Source organism: Acanthochromis polyacanthus, chromosome 5 (assembly GCF_021347895.1).
Source record: "Acanthochromis polyacanthus isolate Apoly-LR-REF ecotype Palm Island chromosome 5, KAUST_Apoly_ChrSc, whole genome shotgun sequence".
NCBI classification, from domain to species: Eukaryota; Metazoa; Chordata; class Actinopteri; family Pomacentridae; genus Acanthochromis; species Acanthochromis polyacanthus.
The window spans coordinates 19,235,169-19,262,769 of NC_067117.1; the positions used below are offsets into that span (position 1 = coordinate 19,235,169).

Sequence of the window (27,601 nt, forward strand, 5' to 3'; positions counted from 1 at the left end):
AAAACCGAAGGAAAGCGTCTGTCGTCACACCATTTAGTGGGACTGAACTCAAATACGCTTGAGCTGTTTCACAAAATGCAGTTGTGGTCCTACTCCTTTAACTTTATTTGCCAGGGGAAATTCATCTGTCAGCTATTACACATACAAACACAACAGGCCTACAATATGTGAAATGTTGCACATTTAACAGATACATGAAACATAAAAACATGTTCCCAAACCTACAACTGAAGCTCCACAATGTAAAATGGTTGAGGATACATGGTGCTGTTGGAATATTTAAACAGGTTTCAAATGAGAAGCCAGAAAACAAAATCACACCAACCTTGTGAGATCCCTCCGCCTAATTGACTCCCGGTGTTAGCCGCTGCACCTGCTTCTCCCTCCGCCTGCGCCGCATCACCTCCTCACGCACCGCCGCGCGGAGCGTCAGCGCTTCTCCCCCTCCAGCTGCAGCTGCATGTCTGCGAGGGCTGCTCAGCGCCGGTGGGGAAACATATCGATTATCGATGCCCTCCACCTAACGTGACAAATTTTCATACAGTTGCTTGAAATACCTGCCGAAGCCATGGGGCCGTTTGGAGTGATAATGGGGATTTTACAGTACGCGGGACTTTACATTCAACTTAACGCAGCTCTCAACGACGGGCACGGAGAGGTGGATAATCACATCTCTGGAAATGGTAAGTTGTTTTATGTCTGTCGGAGGAAGCTCGACTGGAAGATGGAGAGCTTAATATTATTGCACTGAGTGTTAGGATGAAGTGTCTGGGTGGGGTTCAGTGAACATGGATTGTTCCTGATTTAATTTTTTCTGGATTTTTTTGTTCTAAGCATGGACATGTTGACTAATTTTGCAGCCCTATTTGTTTTTACTGACGAGTTGAAACACATTTGGTTGTTAAATCCAACCTAATTATCACACTTTATTAATGTTTTACTGTATCTGCGCCAAACTGGTTGAATAGGGTGAAACATCATCAATTCCCTGAATACTAAAGACCACTTTTAATAACTCATTAAGAGGCTCCACATCCCACTTTCAAAGCCTGCATTCAGATTCATCACAACCTATTTGGGTTGACAAAAGCAGGTGCAGCATAAAAGGCTTTTGTGCATATTGAGCTATTTCATAACCTGCAGACCAAAGTGTCCAAAAAATTGTTGTGTGTGTAATTATTTCTGCATGAAAGATACCTCTGGACTACCTGATTTTAATGACAGTATAAAACATGCAGGTTTCCTTGGAAATATTGGAAGAAGTGAGACTAGTCTTACCTATAATAACATCAACTAAACATAAGAGTTTATTATTGTTATTATTATTAAGGGCCACCCAATAATCTGCATGGTCTTTTTTTAAATAAAAAAAATAGTAGTGGATGCACCTAATATGGGATGAGGAATTTGAATATAATTGTGTTATATGCAACCTTAAGAATCATAACATTGAATCCAATCAGCAGCTTACACACAAATCTTTTGTCTGAAGTTGCTTTACACAAAACTGACAAGTCTTTCCCCAAGGCTTAGCTTTGCATACAGTACAACAAAAAGAAATAAATCACCATGAAAACCATTATTTTCAGGCATTAAAATGCTGGTTTTATGCATTTTTTTTTTAGTTTAATGCATTACTCACAGAAATCTCCTCATCACGCCATTGATTTAAACTCCAACCGTTTCGTTTGTTTAATTCTACATTAATTTGGATGTTGATGGCAGAGACTGATAAACACAAACCTGAGGGAAGAGGAAAGGGCATAATATTCAGTACGCCCCAGGTTAAAATCAGACTGGAACAATGACAGTAGATGGGTATGTGCCTGAGACTCACTACAGGAATGTAGAAATATGCAAAATGTGTTTCATTTTAAGACATGTTCTACAGAATTAGGGAAGCAGAAATCTAGTCTCTGAGAACTCTGCTTGAAATTAAACTCTACTTAGTATGGCATCTCGGTAAAATAGTGGGTTTGACACTGAACATGAGTTCCGTTCAGTTATGTGAAGGTTTAACCAAACGTGCACAAGCCCAACAGTGCAGTATTTCAACTATCAAATTAGCAATTCATTGTTATTTAGTCTGATATATAACAGAAGGGAAACTGCTGCATTATTGTGAGCAGGTGTGAACCATAAGAACAAAAAATGCACAAGGACAGGCATGTTCTGGAGACAAATTATTGCTCCTGTAGACACCCAAAGGAGAAAGGGGGACTTGTGCTGTTCTATGTGTTTTTTAATGGAGGTGGGTAGAAGCTCGAGATGCGGTGTTACTGCACTGAAGCACCTTCTCCATATTTCATATTTACAGCTGGGTGCCTCCTGTTGAAACAAAATAGAAAAGCAGAGCTTGAGTTTGCAAGAGTTCAGTGTTCCTCAGGGGTTGGTGCTTAAGACTACACCACTTCTGCTGAATTTTCTAGAGATCCAATTGTGTTTGCTATTATTAGGTAGATTTATTAGTAGCTGATGCTAAATTGCCTTGTATTATATGGGTTGCTCAGTGTCATTCACCACTGATTTACCTCCCTCCGAAGAAGAATTATCCTTGATCATAAAAATAGTGTGTGAAACCTGCAGTAAAATTGCGTTTTCTTTTAATTAATTGACTCCCACATATAGAATAATGATAGGCAGTAGTAATAGCTTTAAAAATGAATGACTAACACCAGAATGATTCAGATCCAGTTACACAATAGTAAAGCCTGCTTTGAATTCAAATGTACAAAATCTCTTTTCTGGACTGCAGAGAATTGTGCAGTATAAATCTTACATACACAGAGATTGAGAGAAGACTTTCATGTTTCTGGGTGATTCCGTCATTTGATAAATACATTTAGAAACTTTATAATAACTAGATTTGTCTTCCTAAACAGCTTTTATATTAATCTAGGATTAACTTCATATGCTGTTCAATTATTTGAATGTGGAATTCCTCTTTTTGAAATTCTGTTATTTCTATCAGTATCAGATTTCTAAACATAATTGGCATTTTTGCCCACCAGCAATTTTGCCGTTTTTTCTCCTGCAGCTCCAAACATAGATTTAATGTCATCTAATTAAACTGTGTGATAACCACTGCATTGTCTCACCAGCTGTCCCTTGAGCCGGCTCTGCTTAGCAAGTTAGCTTTAGTTCGATCATTCTAAATGAGTGCGGTGTGCAGTGGCTCCGAATGGATTGACTGTCTTGGACAGGTTAGAAAATCAATTAGTAACATTTCTCCCACAGGGAGTTAATTAAAATTGTCTGTAATTGTTGTGTTTTCTTTCCCGCTCTGTGTGTCAGGACGGCCGTAAAGAAGAAATGCCTTAGGGTGCTTAACAAGAATGAAAAACTAGACTCAGAAAGCAAACTAAAAGCTTTGTATTTTCACTTCAGCACCAGAAAACAGAATTGTGGCATCCTTTGTGGTTAAGCAATTCTCAGGAGATTTTTTTTTAATCATGCTCTTTGATAAATTGCCCAAGCAGAGGGGAGCTGAGCCTTCATGCAGAGCAGAGAGGCTGGATGCACTGTTCTGGAGAGTGCTTGTTAGATTCAGCCCTGACTCATTTGTTTCAGATAAGTGCATCTGGCCCCTTCACCCCAGTTTCCACTTGAGCTGAAGTGTAGATCGAATCACCTGTGACATGTGAAAATTATATGAAGACAGACGACCCTGGTAGATGGATCAGCAGCTTCACCTCATTGTTTGCCACTTGCATCACAGTATGACTCTTACCTGCCACAAGTGCATGGAGGTCAAGTCTCAGCATTGAAGACAGAAAATGACGCTAAGACTAAGTGTTGTTTTTGCACGTGTGAGCTTTTGTCCTTGGAGGAACAGAAAACACAAAGTGATGATGATGGTTTCATCATCTGTGGGGAACCCTACAATTCCAGCGTAAGACCTTGCAATGTTAGTGCTCTTTGGCAGCGTTCATCCTGTTATCCATTGCGAGCGTAGCACTTTCACAGTGTGGGGGCGTGTACCAATTCATTAGGCTTCCAAAGTGTCTGGGATCCTCTGCCAGTCCTCTGTTTGGTGTCCTCTTAATGAGGACGGCCAGCCCAGGCAGTTTGCATTGGCTTTCAATTTAATGAAGCTCTGACAGTGTAAAAGTGTGGAGGGGGGCAACAGATTGTACAGTCATGCTGTCACAGCAGAGGGTGCTGGCGGAAGCTCAGTAAGAGAGAGCAGAACAGTGAAAGAACGGTTAAAACAAAGCATTCCTTGAGAGGATGCACAATACATGACTTAGGTTATCATGTCATAACTTGAAGGGACCACAACTTCCTCCATTAATGCAGAAATCTCCAGAGATTCTGTAGTGTTCTACAAAAAGTTTGTTCTACAAAAAGAATTTCATCTTGTTTGACTCTTTAGAAAGCAGCATGACCACAACTACTGCAGGTATAGTGAATTTTTCACTGTTGATTAATCCACTGATTATTTTCTCCAATAACTGATGATCACCTAGTCAATAAAGTGTCTCAACAAAGGAAGAATGGCCATCACTGGATTCATTTTGTTTTTATCTGACCAACATCCAGTACCCGATTGTCCAATACCCACGCATTACAAGCTGATGATTTTTTTGGTTGTTTTTTTGGCTAAAAAATGAAAAGATGAATTGATTGGTAAAATTGTTGCTGATTTGTTTACAACAGGATGAGCGCTTGAAATTTGTTCTGAATCACTAGAGAGAAGGAAAAAAAGGCATGTTTTTGTTAAAGGAGAATGTTTTTGAAAACTAAAGTCACCAGCGCTTGGAAAGCTGAGGAGGAAACATCAACTTTACATGAAGATGGACAAGCGGACAGAAAGATGACATTATCCATAGTTTTCCTGAACAACGATTTTAAAGCTCAGTGTGGTGGGTTGGGCTGGCATCTTCTTGCCAGTTCCTGACTCTTTCTAATTCCAAAAATGAGATAAGAGATGGAATATGAAGGCCATAGACTGGCCTTTAAAGGCATCATTTAAATTGGCCACTTCCTTAGTTATGCATAACTTAAAGCCTTAATACGTTTAAATAAATGATATAGATACTACAAGAAAAGCACTCAGAGAGCGCAGTGCTCCGCCACAGCTGCTCAGTCTTTGTACAATTTCCGACAGATGAAATCTTTAATAAAAATTACCTTGTGATGAGCACAGGCATGTGTTATGCATGTGTATATTACACACAGATACCAAATCGCGTGGCCTAAATATGTAGCAGGAATTGATGGGACTCTGAAACACCCCCACAATTTAATCAATTGTTCCTTGTATGATTTCCGATGGACAAGTCCTGGTGGAGTAGTGGTTAGCACTTTTGTTTTGCAGCTAGAAGATCCTGGTTCAAATCCCAGGGTGGGCCTGGGATCTTTCTGCACGGAGTTTGCATGTTCTCCCTGTGAATGCGTGGGTTTTCTCCGGGTACTCCAGCTTCCTCCCACACTCCAAAAATATACTGAGGTTAATTGATTACTCTAAATTGCCCGTAGGAGTGAATGAGAATGTGATTGTTTGTCTGTATATGTAGCCCTGTAACAGACTGGCGACCTGTCCAGGGTGTCCCCTGCCTTCGCCCGAGTCAGCTGGGATAGCTCCCCCCCGGTGTATAGAGAATGGATGGATGAAGTCCTGGTGGATTTGTAGTAGGTAGTACTCACCTCCAATCAGCAGAACAATCAGCTGCTGATGCAGCATTCACATGTCGTAGTTACACACGTGGACAAAATTGTTGGTACCCCTCAGTTAAAGAAGGAAAAACCCACAATTCTCACTGAAATCACTTGAAACTCACAAAAGTAACAATAAATAAAAATTTATTGAAAATTAAATAATCAAAATCAGCCATCACTTTTGAATTGTTGATTAACATAATTATTTAAAAAAACAAACTAATGAAATAGGGCTGGACAAAAATGATGGTACCCATAACTTAATATTTTGTTGCACAACCTTTTGAGGCAATCACTGCAATTAAACGATTTCTGTATTTGTCAATGAGCGTTCTGCAGCTGTCAACAGGTATTTTGGCCCACTCCTCATGAGCAAACAGCTCCAGTTGTCTCAGGTTTGATGGGTGTCTTCTCCAAATGGCATGTTTCAGCTCCTTCCACATATGTTCAATGGGATTCAGATCTGGGCTCATAGAAGGCCACTTTAGAATAGTCCAACGCTTTTCTCTCAGCCATTCTTGGGTGTTTTTGGCTGTGTGTTTTGGATCGTTGTCCTGTTGGAAGACCCATGACCTGCGACTGAGACCAAGCTTTCTGACACTAGGCAGCACATTTCTCTCCAGAATGCCTTGATAGTCTTCAGATTTCATCGTACCTTGCACACTTTCAAGACACCCTGTGCCAGATGCAGCAAAGCAGCCCCAAAACATTACTGAGCCTCCTCCATGTTTCACCGTAGGGACAGTGTTCTTTTCTTCGTATGCTTGGTTTTTGAGTCTATGAACATAGAGTTGATGTGCCTTACCAAAAAGCTCCAGTTTGGTCTCATCTGTCCAAAGGACATTCTCCCAGAAGCTTTGTGGCTTGTCAACATGCATTTTTGCAAATTCCAGTCTCGCTTTTTTATGAGTTTTTTTCAGCAGTGGTGTCCTCCTTGGTCGTCTCCCATGAAGTCCACTTTGGCTCAAACAACGACGAATGGTGCGATCTGACACTGATGTACCTTGGCCTTGGAGTTCACCTTTAATTTCTTTGGAGGTTGCTCTGGGCTCTTTGGATACAATTCGAACGATCCGTCTCTTCAATTTGTCATCAATTTTCCTCTTGCGGCCACGTCCAGGGAGGTTGGCTACTGTCCCGTGGGTCTTGAACTTCTGAATAATATGAGCCACTGTTGTCACAGGAACTTCAAGCTGTTTAGAGATGGTCTTACAGCCTTTACCTTTAAGATGTTTGTCTATCATTTTTTTTCGGATGTCCTGGGACAATTCTCTCCTTCGCTTTCTGTTGTCCATGTTCAGTGTGGTACACACCTTTTCACCAAACAGCAGGGTGACTACTTGTCTCCCTTTAAATAGGCAGACTGACTGATTATGAGTTTGGAAACACCTGTGATGTCAATTAAATGACACACCTGAGTTAATCATGTCACTCTGGTCAAATAGTTTTCAATCTTTTATAGAGGTACCATCATTTTTGTCCAGGCCTGTTTCATTAGTTTGTTTTTTTAAATAATTATGTTAATCAACAATTCAAAAGTAATGGCTGATTTTGATTATTTAATTTTCAATAAATTTTTATTTATTGTTACTTTTGTGAGTTTCAAGTGATTTTAGTGAGAATTGTGGGTTTTTCCTTCTTTAACTGAGGGGTACCAACAATTTTGTCCACGTGTGTACAGTGATGCCATGCCGCTATCTCGCAATGGGAAATCCTTAACAAATTCATTCATCCAGATTATAAGCCGCACCACTGCCAAAGTCTAATGCGGTGGCGCTTATGTCATTTCTGACCTTCCCTGAAAATTTCATCCAAATCCGTTAGTCCGTTTTTGAGTAATGTTGTGGACGGACAGATGGATTCACGTACGCCGATTGTCACGTAAATCCTAAACGGGTAAATTAGCTACAGAGACAAAAACGCTTTCTCTACTAGGTTGTAAATGTGCATATTTCCGGTGTAAAGTTGAGCGTTTTAACATGGGAATCTAATGGGATTCACTTGCTTTTGAAAGCAGCCTCTAGTGGCCAGTTTAGGAACTGCAGTTTTAGACATTTCTGTTTTGGCTTCATATTTCAACTCCTAAGGTTGCTGCTTGGGAGAAAACGCTTCTACTTATGCTAATATGGCACACTGTGGACTAAGAGATCTTCGACATTTAAGGTGCGGAAAACAAAACACCATTTTTTAATTGAGAGGATTGGCAACATGTACATTTGTGGTAATTTTATAGGCTGAATTGAAATACTCTATATAAACATTGCATGTCGTGTATCATCCTTGAATGTCACTTCAGCTGAAATGAAAATGTATAATTTTAAATTCAGTTTGTAGCTTAGTTCTTTGAAACCAAGACTGGACACATCGCACCAAACAGAGAGTTCCTGCACTCATCTGTTCCATTTCAAGGAAAACACAAACACCATCACTTAAATGTTCTCAAGGGCAGCATAGTCGAACAGAACATAATGTTGTCTTTCATCACTGGGGAGTCCAGATGGAGTACAGTGTGCAATCTCGTAAGTGCCTCAAGGCCTGGTATGTGTTGTCAACAACACGTGCGACTTCATGTCGCCACATACTGGGAGAAAACACAGAAATAGCCTCTGAGTCTTGTGTCCCAAGGGCTATGAAAAATTCACTCTGCGGGCCCAAAGTCTCGGTGGCAACAGGCAGACAGCTGCTTGCTTGATTACCGGCTCCATTCTTATTTCATTATTTTTACCTTCCACCTTGAATTCAGGCTGAAGGTCTCACTGCAAACGATTATTTCCCCAAGGAGACTCCCGTCTGTTTGCCCCACCGCTGATTCTGAACCAAATGCAGTATTATTGACTTTCTGGCAAACTCCCAGACTGCTTATTTTTGTTTATCAGCATTTTTTCTGCGTTTGGTTACTAGCTGCCACCTGTACAGCAACCGATCTGTACAGAAATCTTTTGACACGGTAATTCAAGCTGATAGTAGTATCAGAGTGTTTGATTAAACTGTGACTTAATCTGCCTGCTAAATAATATATTCTTTTTTTATTGGCATTGGATAAAACAACAGCCCTTAAGTACTTAAATCATGTTTCTAAACCAAAATGTTGTCATCCATAATGGTTTTTCCACAATAGAACTCTCACTAGTTAGATTCTTTGCATCCAAGATTAAAGGTTTTTAAGATCAAGATAAATATCTGCAGCATGCAAGTCTCTTTATTGCACCGACTTCTTGTTGTTTCTTTCACCGTTCCCTTGGGGCTTCCCTGATTATTAAACCCATTCATCAAATTAGTGAAATACCTTCTCTCAGAAGGATTCTGTTCACAGGCTATTTACATTCACCTTGGTGGAAGTTATGATGTTAAGCTGGATTTTTATGTCTTGGTATTTACAGTTTTTTTCTTCTCAATGAATCATTTCTTCTCCTCTGTGCCCTACGGATGTGACTCAAATGGAGGCATTGACTTAATGAACCCGATTTTACTAGCTGTCCCCGATAGGCAGCACCTTTTCAAGTGAAAAATGTTTGCACTTAACTTAGAGGAGGATTTCTACAATTCATCCAGCTACCAGGGCATCATTTCAAATGCCCCTCTGCAGGAACAGGCTTCGATATAAAAGCAGGCCTGGAATTTGACTCAAAGCAGCTGAGTCGAGTTGTCCCGATACGCAGACATAGCCTGCAGGGCGTCTATATATAACCAAATTTGTTAAGTTTAGAATTTCATAAGAATGGAGAGTGATAAATGGAGCAACCTGAACACAGAATCCAAGGAAAGCCAAGCTAGTTACATGACTTCCCATTTTTATCCCTTTATTTTTTTTTCCAACTATGGGCAACACAGTAGGCTCTCTGTCTCTCCTGAATAAACAAATAATACAGCACAATGGATGAAACTGTTAAAACACAGGATTTACTTTAAGTTCCAGTAAGACCATAACTATATTTCCATATAGTACATTTAGTCTGAAGATAATATTACTCGATTAATTTCTAGTTTGTACAGTTTCCCTCTTCACCAGCCAGTGCATGGAAACCTATAACTCTAGTCTCCTGAACTTGAATTTCATACCAGCCTAGCTATTGCTTTCCATACTTAGAGTAATAATCCTCTGATCCCCTCTTCTGCTGCTGGCGTGACTGCCATCAATCAACTCTGTAGTACTTTCAACAGCTTTTTTTTTTTCCACAAAGTCTCTCCTGACCACCGTTTTTTCCCCTCACCATGTTCTGGATTGCAAAATGTCCTTTTTTAAAATACTTTCTGACTTTCACTGCTCAGCTTACAGTATTTATAATCACTGAATAGTTTGACTTGACAGTTTGTACATATGTTAAAATGTTGCACATTTGCTGTTGTGCACACCCAGTTCAATATGATGAACAACATGGCAGCACAGGCAGTACTAGATAAGTTTGTTTTTCCAGGCACTCTGGTGTTGTATACTGAATGACTTAGGCACAATTAATGTGTGTAAATATGTGAGTTAAGATATAAAGGCTCCGTGTTGTTGTTTTTGAGCAACATTTGCTGATAACTGCCCACCTGTTTTAGGTAATTATTTAGCCTTGTTTTGACTGAAACTGCTGCGTAAATTTTTGGTTTGTTTGCAATGTGTCATTTCTCCTTGGAAAGTGTCGAGAGATGGAGTAACACTGCTGGTTTTGGTGTTTTCATGTGTTATGATTTCAGTAAGATGAATATAGAGTAACATAAGCCTCGTCCTTTAGTAGTTTGACACAGAAAGCTGAAGACTCCAGAGGTGGTGACAGACTTACTCTGCCAGCTTCTCTCCCTCTTGCTTACACAAGCACAGACGCACGGACAAGGAAAGATACGGGTGTCACACTTGCTTCTCATCCATGCTAATGAGCCCTCTGTAATTTAGTCATCCTCAAACAGCTCAAGCTCCCCCCACAGCAGAGATGGAAAAGAGAGAGAGAGGATCGATGGATTGACCTCACGCTGGCACTCGGGCTGGATTTATCCATCTCATTTTGCCTGGGACCTGAAGTAAAAACAATATTTACTATGAACAGAAAAGAGTGGTCTCTTTTGGGTTTAAGCAACGTATTTGCATTTGTTTATATATTTTTTTTGTTCTCCACCGCATTGTTTTCTTTCATTATTTTCTCCCCTTTTCATTTTTAATGAGTCTTTGGTGGATAGCGAGCACCCGCCGCTGTGTTCTCATGGTCTCACTTCTATCATTGCTCTTTGAGCAATATAATGAAAAATGCCAGGGAGGACCGTTTTAAAAATGCATGTACTGTACTTGCATCTTCAAATAAGGGCCCCCTGCCTCTGCTTGAGGATGGTTCTGACAGTGCTGCTTTTATGAAAATCTATACTTGGATGAGGCCAAGCCAAGCAAACTCATTCTTTGCCAGCTACTGTGTATAGCATTATAAATGAGACAGCCCAGTGTGCTTAAGATTTCCCTGGAAGTCAATACTCACTTCAGAGGTACATGATTTTGTTCTTTTCTCAGCCAGTTTGGGGCCCTGAAAATTCACCGATGGAATCAGCTTGTGTGTTGATTTAGCATTCTACCGAGGTAATAGAATTGATTTTTGGTGATGCTACTGTGATTAAAGTCAGGAAACAGTTGGGTGTCTGCTGAGGAGGCTTGTTAGGGCCTGACATCGGCACACACAGCAGCAGACAGACAAGTTGTTTTTCCACAGGCAGCTTAAGGAGGGCACCTGCATAGCAAACTGAAAGGCAATTTGACAACTGTCAGATGGATAATCAAGGGGGCTTGTAGAGGGGGCTGAGGTTAAGAAAGGACACACACCAACACACCCTATTTAGAGGGGAGAGAAAATTACACACGTATAGATCATGCTCTTGGCATCTACAAAAATGCTGAGCAAGGTTGGTTCTGAGAAAAACCTTCCTTCAAAGTCACTTAGGTCGACAGAACAGACTTCAGTGACTTTGAAAAATGGTTCATTTTTGGGGCACGGATGGCATGAGCTTCATTCAGACTTGAAACAGTGACTGAAATGACTTCTGCAGTTAAATATGTGGAAAAGATGATGACTTTTATACTTGTGCATTAGTCTGACATGGAACACAGAATAGCAGCTCTTCCTCAGGTGGCTGAGAATGTCAATGCAGGACACGAACACACTGTGTCAGTGGTGAAAAAATACCGCCACTGATCTAAAGAGATGTGGAAGAAAGTGATGTAGAAAGTGATATCATTCTCAACAAATGGGTGAATGTATGTGTCATAGACCAAGAGAATGGTACAGCCCCGAATGCTTTACTCCTACAGTAAGGGGATCCGGTTACTCCGTTATACTGTGGCGGACAATTTAGTGGCGTGGTTTGACTCAAATTGACTCCTTAAAGTGCCCCTGCAAATCCCTCTGAAGTTCTCAGTGATCACCTTTATCCTGTGATGAAACATTTCCATTCTGATAGGAGTGGTCTCCTTCAGGATGACAATGCCCCCATCCCCAGGACACGAGGGGTAACTGAATGGTTTGATGAGTATGAAAATGGCTTTCACAGTCACCAGATTTCAACCAAGCTAAAAACCTCTTTTTTGTGTGTTAGACAGCAATGTCGATCATCAAAACACCAAATGAGGAAATATGTTTTGAAAGACTCATGCCTCCAGTGGAGTTCTGGTGTGTCCATCAGTTTGGAGGAATTTTTGGGATAAGGCTCATCATTTTGGTAAAAAAAAAAAAAGAAGAGTAATTTAATAATATAAAGCATACAGTTAAACTAGCAACCAAATGTTGATTTTCACCCACATTCTATTTCCTTTCCTTTGATTTTTCCATTGAACTAGTTACCATAAAATCAAGAAAGTTAAATTCCTGAATTTCACCCCACACTTGCAGTATTTATTTAAGAATAACAAGTGATAAGATAGGGGCTGCACAGTGCCGTAGTGGTTAGCACTTTTGCCTTGCAGCAAGAAGATCCTGGTTCAAATCCCAGGGTGGGCCTGGGATCTTTCTGCATGGAGTTTGCATGTTCTCCCTGTGCATGCGTGGGTTTTCTCTGGGCACTCCAGCTTCCTCCTACAGTCCAAAAATATGCTGAGGTTAATTGGCTTTTCTTAAATTGCCCATAGGTGTGAGTGTGAGAGTGATTGTTCGTCTGTATATGTAGCCCTGCGACAGACTGGTGACCTGTCCAGGGTGTCCCCTGCCTTCACCTGAGTCAGCTGGGATAGGCTCCAGCACCCCCCGCGACCCGAGTGATGTTAAAGCGGTGTATAGAGAATGGATGGATGGATGAAGTGATAAGATAAGATCAGATCTACTTTATTCATCCCAGAGGAAATTATATTTCCCAGAGTACAATAAACAATAAACAAAGGTTAATGGAATATACAGAATTACACAGAGATTAGTAGTAAAATAGGAATAAAGTAAGAGATTGTCTGTTAAAACATAATCTACACTGATTCGTGAAGAAGAGTTTAAAATGAAATCAGTAAAAGTACATTTCCTTGCTTTTGGTGTGAGCTCTATAAAATAAAGTTATTTTTATTGCCTATATCTCAGGGCCTGCAGAGTGAGTGAGGCTGTGAAAAGTTCTTCTGTCTTGAAAAGGTCCGCCGCACATTACAGGGACAAATTCTGACGGAAAGTTTCCGTGTGTCAAAGTTCCATAAAAAAGCTTTAATGGAGCTCTTTGACAGATAAGTGAAGAAGCAATATCCATTAGTAAGAGGAGGAATTGGAGGAAGCATAATTATAATGCACAAGCACAGGCATAGTAAATGTAGAGTGTAATACAGCACAGTGGATGTTATGGGGTTTGATTGCACTTTCTCTCACATGTTTTAGACATCATGTAAATTTACAGTCAGTGTGATGTTCCACATTGAACTTTAAGTAAAGATGTTTACCCTCCTGAGTACATCATGGCCTATGATTTCAATTATACATCTAATTTTCCTTATGTGGACCTTTGGCTTAACCAATTAGATTAAAATATTGCAATTAAAGTGCAACTGTTGTACAAGGAAGCTCAGAAGTTTTTTTTTCTTTAGCTATCTTACATATTTTTGTTTTCTAGATTCTGTCACCACAAGCATCATCAAATGAATGAAAGTGAAATCAGTTGTGTAAAATCACAGCGAGTATAGATGAATATATCTGCTCAACTGTATCTCTGAGGATCTTTTACATATGTTAATATGATTTCTGGAAACAGCATGTTTGAATAGTAAAAGCTGCATATTTGCTGTGGAGCAGCACTAATCATTTTCAGCATTGTTCTACAAAAGTGGGCTTTACTGGAGCTGGACAATTATTTGCATACATCTGCAGCTTTTCTTGCATTGTATGTATCTCTGGCATGTGTCTCTCCTTGTAGATTTTACCTTTTATTTCTAACACTGGTAATGAGATGGTTTGCCTTTCGGGGCAAAATAACAAATCAGTGACCAAACTTCTGAAAAAGACGGATTCAAAGCGCATAATAAAAGTTATATTTCATCTGAGACATGAAGGAAGGAAGGTAGCAGGCACAATTTGCAAAGCTGCATATTTTTCCAGAGGCTTCCAGCACATAAGGTGGGGAGTCACAATTTATTATCATTTGTCATTTTTCTTTCCTCCTCCTCCATCTAATAGAGATGTTCGTTCTTTGTCCTTTGATCTTTTTTGAATTGCTGTGATTCCTGAGCCAATTTGTGTGTGCAATTCTATGCGTGTTTGTTATAGAGGAAAAAAAACATATGAGTTTTAACTTTTGCACAATGATATTTGCAGAGAGCTGCCTCCTGCCTGCTATTTTCCGCCTCCACCTTGTACATTATTTGCTTGTAATGGAACAGCTTGGGCATTATATGGACGTACAACATGCGACAGAGACATGCCGCAGCACCATTATGGTCCATTTGCAACAGGAAAATAATGTGTTAAATCCTTTTAACATTTCAAATACTGCATAGCTACACTTGCAGACACACACAGAGTGCTGAATTCAAGCCACAGGGCACCACACACAGTGAGACACACTGAGGGTAATTCGCCCAGGATGCTGAACACCTGCCAGAGCCAGTGGGCAAGACTCCAGGAGATGTAGTGAGCTACTCTGAGAGCGTTGGAAGCATCTCTTTATGCCAGACTCCAGAGAGCCAACAGACACATACTGCCCACTCAGCGAGAGGGAGAGAGAGAGAGAGGCTGAGAGAGGGAAAGTAGGGGAGGAAACTGAATTAAAGTGAGAGCATAGAGGAGACTTGAGTGGAAAAAGGTAGAAGGATCCTCTAATAGGCAGAAAGTAAGAATGAAAGCGCCATAGAAAAGTGGGCGAGTCGAGTAAAAACACAGTGTTTTCAACAACAATAGGGAGAGATTTGTGGGAGATGTTAGTGAGCTGCGAGAGAGACAGCAGGAGAGAGAAAGAGCTAAAAAGGGATTTAAACAAGCGAAAGAAAGGGGTGGAAAATTGAGAAAAATCTTGCGTTTGCAGAATCAGGGTCTTATTGGCTGGCTGGGGAGACGGGAAAGTGCAGGAATTACCTTGCAGCTATAAGCCTGTCCTACTGTAGCTCTGGACTCCTGAGTGTATGTGAGGACTCCCTGAGCAGCTCTCTCCTTGACTTGACTTTGACTTCACACGCTGTGGTTTCAAATGGCTGTGGAGACTCAGCGAGCATCATTAATTCCCCACCAGTTAGCCTTCATTCTCTATATTTGATCATAGTTTAGTGAAAGAATTGTTTATATATTTACAGAGTCATTAAGGGTTGATTTTTCGGTGAAGGCTATGTGTGAAATCCAAACTATTTTTCTCATATTGGAAGCAGCAGCTAAAGATATATTCCATTAATGATACAGATCAAAGACAAGCACCCGCTTTATTAGAGATCAACTGATAGGATTATTTCAGGGCAGATGGCAATACTGATTATTAGTAATCAAGGAAACTGATAAACCCTCAGATAGTGCTGTGGGTGGGATATTAATAGAGACGTAGAGCAGAGATTATAGCTAGAGAAAGACAACTGCAGCAGAGCCAAAGTGGCATATTTTGAAATGAATTTATTTTAGTGGGAAAATATTAAAGAAAAATTGATACTGATAATTAGAAAATTGCTTGAATCGGTTAATTGTAAAGGCCGATAATCAGTCTACGCTGATCTTCACTATAAAATTGTAATGCACAAATGTATGAATATTTAAATTTGCTATAACAGACACTTAAATATTCATTGAGTCCTGATCCCCATATTAACTAAGCCTAAGTGTAAGTTTTCTCTTGTTACACGGCACATACTGTCTGCAGTTTACAGTTATGACAGTGGCAACGATGCCATTTAGAATATGGTAATTATTTCAAACAGTGGGTTTTTGATTTCACGCAGAGGTACACAATAGGCACGCTGCTCGTTTCCACCTGTCAACCTTCTATGTTGCCAGCTGAATTTATGAGTGCAGCTATCAGATATTATCAGTTGTAGCTAACTAGGTATTTAAACTAACATCAGCTCAATGATGTTGGCTGAAAGCTGACTCTAGCTGACTTTTTTAATGACTGACTCATGCTACAATCTTCTACAATATTGCAAAAGTGGTTCTAAATATGCCCTTTATGAACAGAGTGTCACTCCTAAGCCTGATTTATCTAATGGTACCTGTGGACCTCAAGTAATTGGCAATAATTTTGGAGACCTTGTGTAATCATAATCTTTTGCCACCATGTCTGTAATTTGGAAAGTACCATTAATCTTTCCTTTGTGTGTGTGTGTGTGTGTGTGTGTGTGTGTGTGTGTGTGTGTGTGTGTGTGTGTGTGTGTGTGTGTGTGTGTGTGTGTGTGTGTGTGTGTGTGTGTGTGCTTTCTTTGCACCATGAGCTCTTGTAGCTACAAAGTGTGGAAGCCTATTCAGAGAAAGCTCAAATCCTTCAGAAGAACAAAATATTAAAGGAGGTTTAGATGGATAACATGCAATTAGGAACATGTTGCTGTGTTTTAAGTGGCTCAATGGTTCTTAATACCAGATTCACAAGTAATGTCAGTGAATTCAAGTAAAACACAGACATGTCCAATGTAAGTCACATGAGTTTCACAGGGTTTTAGCACAACCCAGTGCACACTATTTGCATGTAGAGGAATCTGAAGATTTGATGAACTACCTATGATTTTTGTATTGATCTGCTAAATTAGTAATAAGCTATTGATTTTTGCTTTAAATTTTCCATATTAAGCTTTTATGTGCACTCCTGTTTTGTCTTTTTCTTTGTGTGTCACACAAACATCTTCTTTGTCTGCAGGGTTGCAGCCTGTTAAGGTGACAGATGCTGCAGTGCTCTGCCTCGAGCTGTTGATACTGTGTCTTGAGGACAAAAAAAAAAAGGGTGTGAGAACCTGCACTGAGTACTAACAAAACTCCGAAGATTGAAATACCACCCTTTCTTGTTTTGTTCCTATATTTTATGCACAGTGAAGTTTTCTGTCTTTCCAGGCATCAACTCTGGCACCGTGTGTTTAAAGCACATTTTTATGAGACTTTGTTGTAAGTTTAGTCAGACCCTCTGTGCTATTCATCAGTCATCTGCGAGGAAAAGTGCCATTTTTGAATAATGAGACGTCTTACAGAGTGCTCTTCATAACATAACGTTAATGCTGTTATAGAAAGAGGAATCCTCAGCGTGAAACCATAAAGAAAATGTCTTTTCTCTGAAATACGTTGTGAGATGCAATAGCATCAAAATCCCCATTTTACTTCATTTTTCTCCTTCCAGGAGAGGTTTCTCAATTTTAATTCTTTGTGCTTTCAGTGAAAGGAACTCGTAGCAATCAATAGACTGAGAAACTGTATCTTTTCTGTCATTTGGTATTAATTTAGTCTTATTGTAATTTTCAAGAAGTAATTGACTGCTGCAGACTTACACTGTGTAGGCAATTCTAAAATAGCTGCTACTGGGAGCTGCTCTGGTGTGTTCCTACAAAGATTACAGGTCAGATAACGTCACAGTTTTTTGGGGTCTTTTCACTTTATAATAATCATCATTTGCCTCAGATGCTATTTCGGTATCTTTTAAACTTGCTGCGTTCAAATTATACTGCTTTGTTATCCTGAGAGATTGTCATGCCATTAAAAAGGATGTGCATCATCAGATGAAAGTGAATCATTATAGCAGCTGTGATTACAGCCTACAGTGGCATCGAAGGGATAGTTAACACTACAGGAAATTGTCACAGAAGATGCATCACACTGTGCAGCAAAAACAGAAGAAGTCAGCGCAGATGCATTTATAGTTTCTGTCTGCTGCTTTACACTGAGCTGCAGAGAGATGAGAAAAACAGCTTTGTCTGCTTTGTTGTCTTTCTGTCTGCTTGTCCTGGTTTTCTTCCTTTATTTCTGTCTCACAATATTGTGTATCCTAAAAAAAATGTCCTAGAAAGTCTGAAAATTTAAAATGAAAAATCAGTCATTTCTATAAAATCCTCTGTTTCAGTTTATCTCACGCTGCCGTAAAGCAGTGAGAGGTGCTTCAAAATGTCTTTACTGTTTCACACATGCAGGTTATTCAGTTTGACTGAATGCAATAATTGAGCTTTCAGCCTCATCTCGGTCTTCATCAGCAGCCAGTTTGCTGTTGTTCTGTGCCTCCTGCAATAAAACTGGGGTCACCAATGCCAAAAATGACATTTCAACTGCAACTACGCCATTGTGTTTTTTGTTCATAGATTTTACTTTCCTCACAGCACCGTGTTTTGTGTTGTTACTTTCAGGTGTGTGAGAATTTCGTACTTTTCTGTTACGCCTGAGCTACTTCATAATGTGAGAAATCAGAAGAGCGGTACACTTTCTCCCCTTTCATCTGTCAGCATCTTAATAAGGATTCATATTGCAAGATGGAGCTGGAACAAAAGTGGAGAGGTAGCCTTGAGTTTGACAGAGATGTATCCTCATCTCACCTGTTTTTTAGTCTGAGGAGAATTTGCATAACAAAATAGAGCAAGACAGAAAAACTGAAAGAACGAGCTGTTTTTTTTCCCACCGTTAAGTGCTGCCTGCTCATACCAGGTTAATCAGAAAGCATTCTCAGCCTTAAAATCTAAAATATAAAGGAATTTTGTTAGGGTCTAGAATTTAACCAACCTGTTTGTCTCTCAGCTTGAAGAATTAAACACATCTATATCATATGCACAATAGATGCCTCAGAAGCTTGTCAGGGATTTGACATGAATGTGTTCAAATGTAGGTTTTTGGTTTGTCAGTGTTATTGCAGTTTTCATCCGAGCAAATACTGAAGCGACATTAACACTGTGTGGAAGAGTTTTCAGTGTGTCATATTCACTGCTGTGCTTGAAGGAGAATACAATAAAGAGGGATCCGCCAGGGGCCCGGCAATATCATTTTGTCTGCAGCTGTGTGAGACGTAAAACCATATTATTGTCATTTATTTTTGCAATATGTTCAGACACGATATATGAGGCTATGAGGTGCACCTGCACACTCTTAATACGTGAGTCCTATGAGAGAGCCTATCTCTGTAAAGCTTGCAATGCTCATATTTTTAGCCACTCAAGGGAGATGGAAATGTCTGTAGTTTGGTTTACCTCTTCAGTCCAGACTCCAGAATGAAATGTCTCAAAATACTGGTTTGCCATAAAATTTGGTTCAGACGTTCATCTCTCTCTTGAGAAATATAATGATGTTATTGAGCAAAACTCAGCAGCAAAGGTGGCTCCACTGTGCCTCAGCACAACCTCACAAAGCTGCTTGCATGAAAGTAGACTCTTAGTATTGTAGCTGGTAGTGTGTGTAGCAGCTGAAATTATATCATTAATGATTCATGACACCATAGTCAGTGCATTACATTGAAATTTGTTTAAAATATTGTGTCCCCCCTTCACATGTGTCACTGTTGTACCAAAATGTTCTGCATTCTAGGCTTTCTTCCATATCCAGACCTACAGTATCTTCCAAGTACTGTGTTAACACAAGAGAATGGTCTGACTGCACCCATTATCTTTCTCCTATATAGGGAAAAACACTTTGGTTTTTTTGGTATTTCTATAAACCATCACAACTGTCCTGGGCAGTACTAAGCCTGTGTTACAGTGATGGTGTCCCTACAAAAGCAGTGTTTGGGAAGTGCTTGTGAAGGCAATAACTGTCATTACAACAGCTAAATTCATTTAAAAAACAGTGTTCTAAAGGTTGAGCTTGCCTATGCTTTATCTCTGGAGGAGCTCACTGGACGCATTTAAATCGTAGAAAATTTACAAGCGGTATGTGGCTCTTGCAGTAATGTGTTCAACCAATATCACAGAGTCCTGTGTTAAGTAAAGCAGATCAAGACATTGGACATAGAGCTAAGTGGATTTTGAAGATGGTAACGTACAAGTTTAAACATACTTTAAGAAACAAAAATTAAGTTTTTGACATTCTTGATTGCATATTACATATATAACTAAAGAGTGCCGCACAAGTTGCCAGGCTACAGTGGACTGCTGCCTGCCAGTTCTATGTACCTTTCCATATATCATTGGTCTATTAAAAGTATTTCTAAAGGTCTTATATACTTCCTATTACTGTGTGTGTGCTGAGCTCTTCTCTCTGCCTTTCCTATCAGTTTCCTCACGTTTCCATCTATCATTCTCAGCTCTTTCTTCTCAGCACTCTTGCCTCAGTTCACCTTTGCCCTAATATGTCTTTTCTTTCTTTTCCTCTCTTCCTCCTTCCTCTAACCCTCTTGTCCCCTGAAAGGCTTCTTTCCTACAGTACGTCTCCTCCTGACAAATGAGGCCACTGCCTTGTCGCAAGCAGCGGTGCATCAAGGGCACGACTCCTGAGGGCCCAGTCAGTCCGACGACACCAAAGCCCTCCGCCGTTTCTCACTTCTCTGACTTTTTCCTTCCAGCTTCCTGTTCATCCTGGGATCATCCTCGAACAAGACGGAGTGAATGTCAATTTCAAATACAGTGACTGACATCTCTCTTTGCTCAACTATTCTGTCTTCTGCAGGGCTTTTTCTGAAAGAGGATTATTCTGTTGATGAGATATAAAATATTAGCTGACAGAACAGACAGGTTATTCTGTTCTTCTCACACTCCTAGTATGACAATGAGATTTCTGGGACTTTCCAGTTTTAGAGTATGTGTCACAATTCACTTTTCCAGTCTCTTTGCTCTCATCAAACCTGTTTCTGGCAGCAGCAGCAGCAGAGTGTCTGATAAACGCATGAAACATGACCTGTTCAGCATCAAATAGCACAGAGATAAAGTTAGCAATTAGCTGCAATTATAGTGAAGCGTTTAGCAGCTGAAGAGTCAGATTGTTTCCTCAGGTGTTGGTGAAGACCAAAACACCGCTATAAGGATGGTGAACATTGGATTTGCATTTGTCAAATGACCAGAAACCCATTCATTTTAATCATAATGTTATAATTTAATCACAGATGCTGTAACATAGTGAGTTGCAGGTTTATTGCTGTCAACTGTTACAGCTGGCCGGAAATGTCCGGTTGCTTTTGGCAAGTAAGTTTTAGCGTAAATTTTGTGTGGCTAAATGTATTTATTAAGACAAAGGTAGAAAGAGATGCACAATTTGGAGTACATGTTTAAAAATGTAGAAATTTGAAGTTAAAAAAAATCTAAACTAAACTGACACAATCAACAAAGATCAGTTTTTTATACAAGTGAAAACTACCACCACAGTACAGACATAAAAGATTTTTGGTCAGCACTCTTATTCCCGTAATATTTCTTGAAAACTACTGGCACAAAATCAATCTAATCAGCAAGACTCAGAGAGCTGATGAGGTTGTATTATGTGTGTTAAATTGTGAATTCATATTTAATCAATACCCATCATCTCTGATGGTTTATGTGCCTTATACTTCATTCTTCTGTATATTAATTATATTGTAATTAAAATGGCCAGCACTGTATGAATGCTGCCATAGCAACATTAAGCTGACTGTAATGAGACTTCCTTCCATCCTATGAAACCTCAGCATGGTGCTGGTCTCATATGTGAAGCTGCCATCAGTGTCAGCTTCATGTTATTTCTTTTCTGGGTTCAGTATATTTGTGTCTTCTCAAACAGTATCTATGGTGTTGTAGTAATTAATGTATGGTCGTGATTTATAATAACTAAGAAGTTAATGTCATTATTTTCATGTAATTTGAAGCTATCACTCATCGATAATGAAGTCTGAGCTCATGAAATATTCTTCACCGCAGTAGTCAGGTTTAATTTGTCATGTTCCAGACATGATGTTCTTTACGTAGGTGGTTCATCTGAAGTGTGTGGGACTGAAATGCGATGACACTTAGAAATTATCGTGTCCGTACAATGTTCAGCTCAGTGTGCTGTACCTTAAAACAAGGATTGTACACTGTTGAGACTTTCCCCTGTTCATAATCTGATTACTTTAAAGTTCTCTTGAAACAAAGGCAACATATAGTACATGAACATTTGAACTAAGGCACTCTTTCAAGTAAACAAAGAAAAACACCGACTAGTAACGCGACTCCAAACCTTTTCACTGATTTCCTCATTCATATATCTACTTTGGTTCGAGCACCTTTTTCTCACGTGCCTCAGTGTTCCTCCTGCTCAAGTGTGATGCAGCATTGCCGTTGATGAAATGTTGTTACCGAGCAATCTGAGAGACAGAAATCTTGTGGATTTTTGCTCCTGACATTTTGGATGTCTTAAGCCCTTGACTTGTCATTCAACTTTTTTGTCATTTCTCTCTCTGTCTCTTGCAGCTCTCTTTACAGAGGTCCCACACGACATCAGGACACACAGCGGTGAGGATGTAGAGATGGCCTGTTCCTTCCGTGGCGCCGGTTCTCCCTCCTACTCCCTGGAGATCCAGTGGTGGTACATCAAGGACCACCGAGACTGGCAAGAGAAGCCCGGCCACATTACCAATAATGTAAGCTGAAAGGCAAAGCGGCTTCTTTTCGTCTTAACTTTATTAGTGCGGTGATTGTGCAGTGTGTTCCAATGGAAAGCCTTTGCAGTTTCCATGATGTGACGAAAGCCTACCTATAATGACTGAACTAAGCTAAACTCAACTGAAATATTACAAACAGATGCTTCTATTGCTAGTTAGGTGGAAGTGATGACTAAAGAGTTGAAATGGCTAAAAGTAACAAATAGTTCACATAGTTTGCAAAGAGGAAATTAATAATCTGTTGCTATAGTGAAAAATTTGAAATGGTTATCTGACAGCAATGGTTGAAATATCCAGCTTTTACCACTTAAAGTCATGTAATATGAGCATAAACTCAACCAAATCAACTTGAGCGTTGGCATTTTGACCCTTACAGGCATTCACTGTTTGTCAAACACTGTTGCATAACCGGCCATATATAAACTAATTGTTGCCTGTCTTAAAATCATCTTGTAAGCTTCTCAGAGTGTATTTTTTAATTTAAAAAAATGCACAAAAATATGCTTTGTCATTAATAACATTTTTGCAATCGTGTTTTTTTTTTCTAGGATTGATTATTTTGTCCCAGTGGAGAGTGAGATTTTTTGTTAATACTGTGTTATTTTGCTCACAGCCTGCAGTAATTTCTCCTGAAATGACAGCTATGAAATCCAAATTATTCAGCACAATAGTAACTAATTACAGTCCTATGCTCGTGTTTATTGCTTTTTGGTGATGTGCACAGTTTTCTGTTGAGCTTGGCTGCACAGACGGGACATCTGCAGCACTGTGTGCCACTATAGAAACTGCATTAAAAACATTGTAGCAGAATCAGCTTTTACACAATCAATAGAATAAACAGCCAGTTTAGAATCTATTCATAAGAGCATATTTAGGTGATGCTGTTGGAGGAGTACTTTTGCTCATCTGAGGATTCTAGGGGTTGTCTGATGGAAAGCAGTCTGGGAACTACTACATTTGTGTAGACTACTTCATGATGATTGATGCATTATGATGCCTACCATTGACTGGATTTTCCGTCAGATATTTGGAGCATTCTTCTGAGAGTACAGGACATGACAGTCTGTCAGGCATAAGAAATATAAGCAGACATAGGAACACATACAAAACAATACAGACAAAAGCAAGCAGATAAAATCATCTATACTAGAAGTTACAGGATTTCTGATAACTTATGTTAATGTACAAAATCTTGACAAAGAAACGATTCTCATGAGACTCTGTGTGGATTTCAAACAGACACCCATACGCTTTCGAGCAAAATGAAAATACTTAACAACATTTTAGGGCTAAGCCTTCATCAGGCAATTGGTTTGTGACAATGAGAAGCCATCTTAGATAAGGAGTTGCTGTAACTCTGCACCCAAATGACGTCTCACATTCATTTTACTGCATGACAGTTTACAGTAATGCACAGAAACTCTAAAAGTTTTAACACTACATTAGAACTGTCACTGGTGTACCTCAAAATTGTTTACATTTACGGGCTAAATTACTACAAAAAGAAGACTTAAAGCACCCAAGGGCTAAAAATATTTAAAGTTTTGCAGGTTGCATTTGTAGATGAACCTGCAGGGACACGTTTACATGACAAGTGAAAATTAGCATCAATGAATAAATACAATCCTTCATAATAAATGCAAAAACATCTTCACAAACACTACATGCTTAATTTGAAAAATTAAAGTCACACTTCTTCACACACCATTTGCCTGATGTAGATCTGGCACCGAAATGTTGTAAATACATGCAGGACTAATTGCGAGTAAGACAGTGAGCAGGAGTCTGAAGCTTTGAAAATCAAAAATCTTAGATGTTCTGCTCACTTCGCAGAAGCAAAAACATCTCACAGGTTTTTTTCCAAGTAACTGTCGGACTTACAAGTTCCAAAAGGACACTGTAAAGTAAATTGAATTTAATATATCATCGAGAAATATGTGGTTAGTTCCTGAAACCAGCCGACCATAGCAAAATATATGACAAATGTTTTTGCTCACAAGTGATATCTGTATCAACTTTTATTGTACTTGATGCGGAACATAGACAACAAGAATTACAAAGTGCATTTTAACTTACACTTTTTCAGTTTTTACAGTTGTTTAGGAAGACTGAACCTAAAAATTACTGTAATTCAATCAAAGGCAAATATTCAATATTAGCCATGGCAGAAACCCTCTGGCACTGAAACGAAGGTATAATTACTGATTAGCATTTGCCAGCACTGGGGGAGCAGGCTGACTCTCTCCCATGATGGGGGGGGGGGGGGGGCTCAGACTCCCCTGTTGTGCTTCCAGACACTATAATTGGCACTGAGAAAGAAATAGATTTTCAAAATCTCTCTCTGCTCCATGCATAATTCATACCTATGCCCAAAAGAATACCTCTGTGCCTATGCATACCCAATCACACGCACACTCACTATTTCTGCAGCTTACATGCTTGGTGTTTGTACACACACAGTTAAACATGCAGATGTAAGCATGTATACTCACACACAGCTTCAAGAGAAAGTGGTAACTGTGAGAGATGAAAAATCCAAATAAGGCATCCTTTGTTAAAAAGAAAAAGCTTTTTATGGATGCACAGAGATGCTGCTAGAAAACGTTTTTGTGAAAAAGGCCGCCTCAATCGGGTTTCTGCTGCTAATGCTTCATCCGTCTTTCTATGCAGGTTGTAGCCCAGGAGGAGACGTCCAAAGATGCCACCAAAATTAGTGTGAGTTTGACGTGGCGTCAGCTGCTGTCTAGCACAAAGCAGAGTCGTGATCAATGAAAGTAGCTGACTTTGATTTGATTGTGTTGTTTCTTGTTGTCATGAATGCTGAAGAAATACAAGCTTTTGTAACATTTACTTGCATTTCTGGATGGATGCTAAACTACAATGAAGCTTGTGATGATACTGGATATGTTTTAATGTATGTTACCCACCTTCTTCGTCAGGTTTTTGATTGATTTGATATAGTTTATGTATTTATTTTGCTTCCTACAATTAATTTAATTTAATGACTTCTCTGTTTATTCACCTATTCACATATTTTAGTCTGTTTAAGGTAAAGTTTATTACTTTATCTCCACCTATCTCTATTTTAATAATAGATGTTTTATTTTTTATTTGTCAAGCTTGTTTTATTTAGTATTATCCCATCTGGTGTTTCCTCATTCCATGTGTTATATAGGGTAACGTTTCCTCAATCCTTCTATCCCAGTGTTTTAGAGCCCTTCATTGATAAGGTGAATGTAGGGGTTGTTAGTTTTCTTTTATTGCATTTTTATTTGTTTTGTGTAAAACACTTTGTGTTGCATTTCGGTTTGTACAAAAAGTGCAGTATACGTAGTCGGATTGATTGACTGATATGTAATTTGCTTTCAATAAGAACATATTGTCGTTTCTAATCATTAGGTGGTAAAAGTGGCCGGCAGCAACATCTCACATAAACTCCGTCTCTCCAGCGTCAAACCGTCAGACGAGGGCACGTACGAGTGTCGTGTCATCGACTACAGCGGTGCTGTGGCGCAGCGCCACCGTGTTTGGGCCTACCTGCAGGTGGAGCCTGAGAGGAGTCAGGGGTCGGATGAGCTGCAGGAACCAGGCCAGCGGTCAGTGGGGAGTCCGCCACACTCCCCCCACCAGACAGAGGGCAGGGAACTGAAGAAGAGGTCAGCCGGCAGCACCACTGACTGTAATGAGAGCTGTGTGCTTTAGAGCGGGCGATCTGCCCTAAGTCTGCATGTTCATGACTTATCTCTGTAGAGAGGGACGGTCATCGGCGCATTAATCACCACACAGTTGGATCCTAACCGGAGCCTTTTGTGTGCCATGGTTTGTTTGTCTATCTTTAATATTCTTGTTTGGATGCCATTACTGTTGAATGCCAACGGAGGGGACGGTTTTACTGACAATATATCTGATTGTGTTCTTTTTGTTGCTTTGTTCTTTGTGCGTTTTCCTAATGCTTTAGGTTTATGTTAATGTGACAGTAAGGCTGTAACAACAAATAAGACCTTTTAATTTGTTATTTTATCATGTATATTATAAATAGTAATCAGAGCAAAGTTGAGGTTCGCATACAAGACAGACAATTTTTTTGCAATGTGTGAGTTGTTTTGTCTTTTGCCAACATCTAAGTCAAAAGCTGCAGTATTTCAGTGTAAATTTCAAAGAAATAAAGACTTAGTTAAGTTTTTAAGTTATTATCTGAAAACCTTTGAAGAAAATCGATTTCAGTCCTGTAATCTTCATTTAAAATTTAAACAGTCTGTATTTATCTTTCTAATCCACGACCAGAATGTCTGTCATAATGTATGCCTTCATCACATCCAGATAATATATGAATTCTTCTGTATATTCACTGTTGCACTGCAGACTTTTACAAACTAAAATAAAGGTTGTCAGTGCTACTCAACCAAATGATACAACCACCAGTAGTATGTTGGTCACTCCAGACTTTTCATTGATATATTCATTTTGTCACCCACAGTTTCACTTTCGGTCTAAACATTCTCATTTATTGACTGTATTTGTTCTTAGTGCTGCTGTTCAGTATTTGTTCTGTTAAATACATTCATTCGAAATGACGTTTTTGGTCTTTTTTCTGTCTTTCTGCTGAATTGAAATAAGGTTTCATTGAAGTTGCATACATTTAAAGGTGTGCAACCAGCCTTTTAATGAAACCTCATGTGATTCCAGCTGTGTTGGGTCAACGACAAACACCTTCGCTGTACATAATTTCAACTGTAAGCAAACACTTAAACTTTTATCACATGAACATGTTAAAAGTGTATCTCAGGGAAACAAAGTTTTAATCTAACATGACAGACTCTTAGTTTGTTCTCTGTGGTTCTTTAATTTCTTCTTTATCTTAACTAAATATTGGAAGTAGAATACTTAACCTCTTAGTGAGAGCATTGATTCGTGAAGCATTTAACTGAGGAAAACTGTGGTTTGGCAGAACAGATTACTTGGTTTGTAGATCTGTGTGTGTCCTTGTTTCAAACCATGTGATAACATTTTACAGTGCTGGAGCGGATGCACTTCCATACATAGTTTC

General features: G+C 39.4%; 1 protein-coding gene across 1 annotated transcript; it reads left to right on the plus strand.

Annotated features, from left to right (window-relative positions):
• The first annotated feature begins 384 nt into the window (after positions 1–384).
• vstm2l (V-set and transmembrane domain containing 2 like) lies at positions 385–27,128 on the plus strand. The gene is made up of 4 exons (XM_022202941.2): positions 385–683; positions 22,364–22,533; positions 25,225–25,269; positions 25,954–27,128. The coding sequence occupies exons 1-4, from the start codon at positions 569–571 to the stop codon at positions 26,254–26,256; spliced, it is 633 nt and encodes a 210-aa protein (XP_022058633.1). The 5' UTR covers positions 385–568; the 3' UTR covers positions 26,257–27,128.
• Positions 27,129–27,601: the final 473 nt, after the last annotated feature.

Coding starts and splice junctions, on each gene's coding strand:
- vstm2l (XM_022202941.2), top strand. CDS start 569: ATGGGGCCGTTTGGAGTGATAATGGGGATTTTACAGTACGCGGGACTT. Junction 22,534..25,224: donor CCGGCCACATTACCAATAAT/GTAAGCTGAAAG, acceptor CTTTCTATGCAG/GTTGTAGCCCAGGAGGAGAC. Junction 25,270..25,953: donor AAGATGCCACCAAAATTAGT/GTGAGTTTGACG, acceptor TCTAATCATTAG/GTGGTAAAAGTGGCCGGCAG.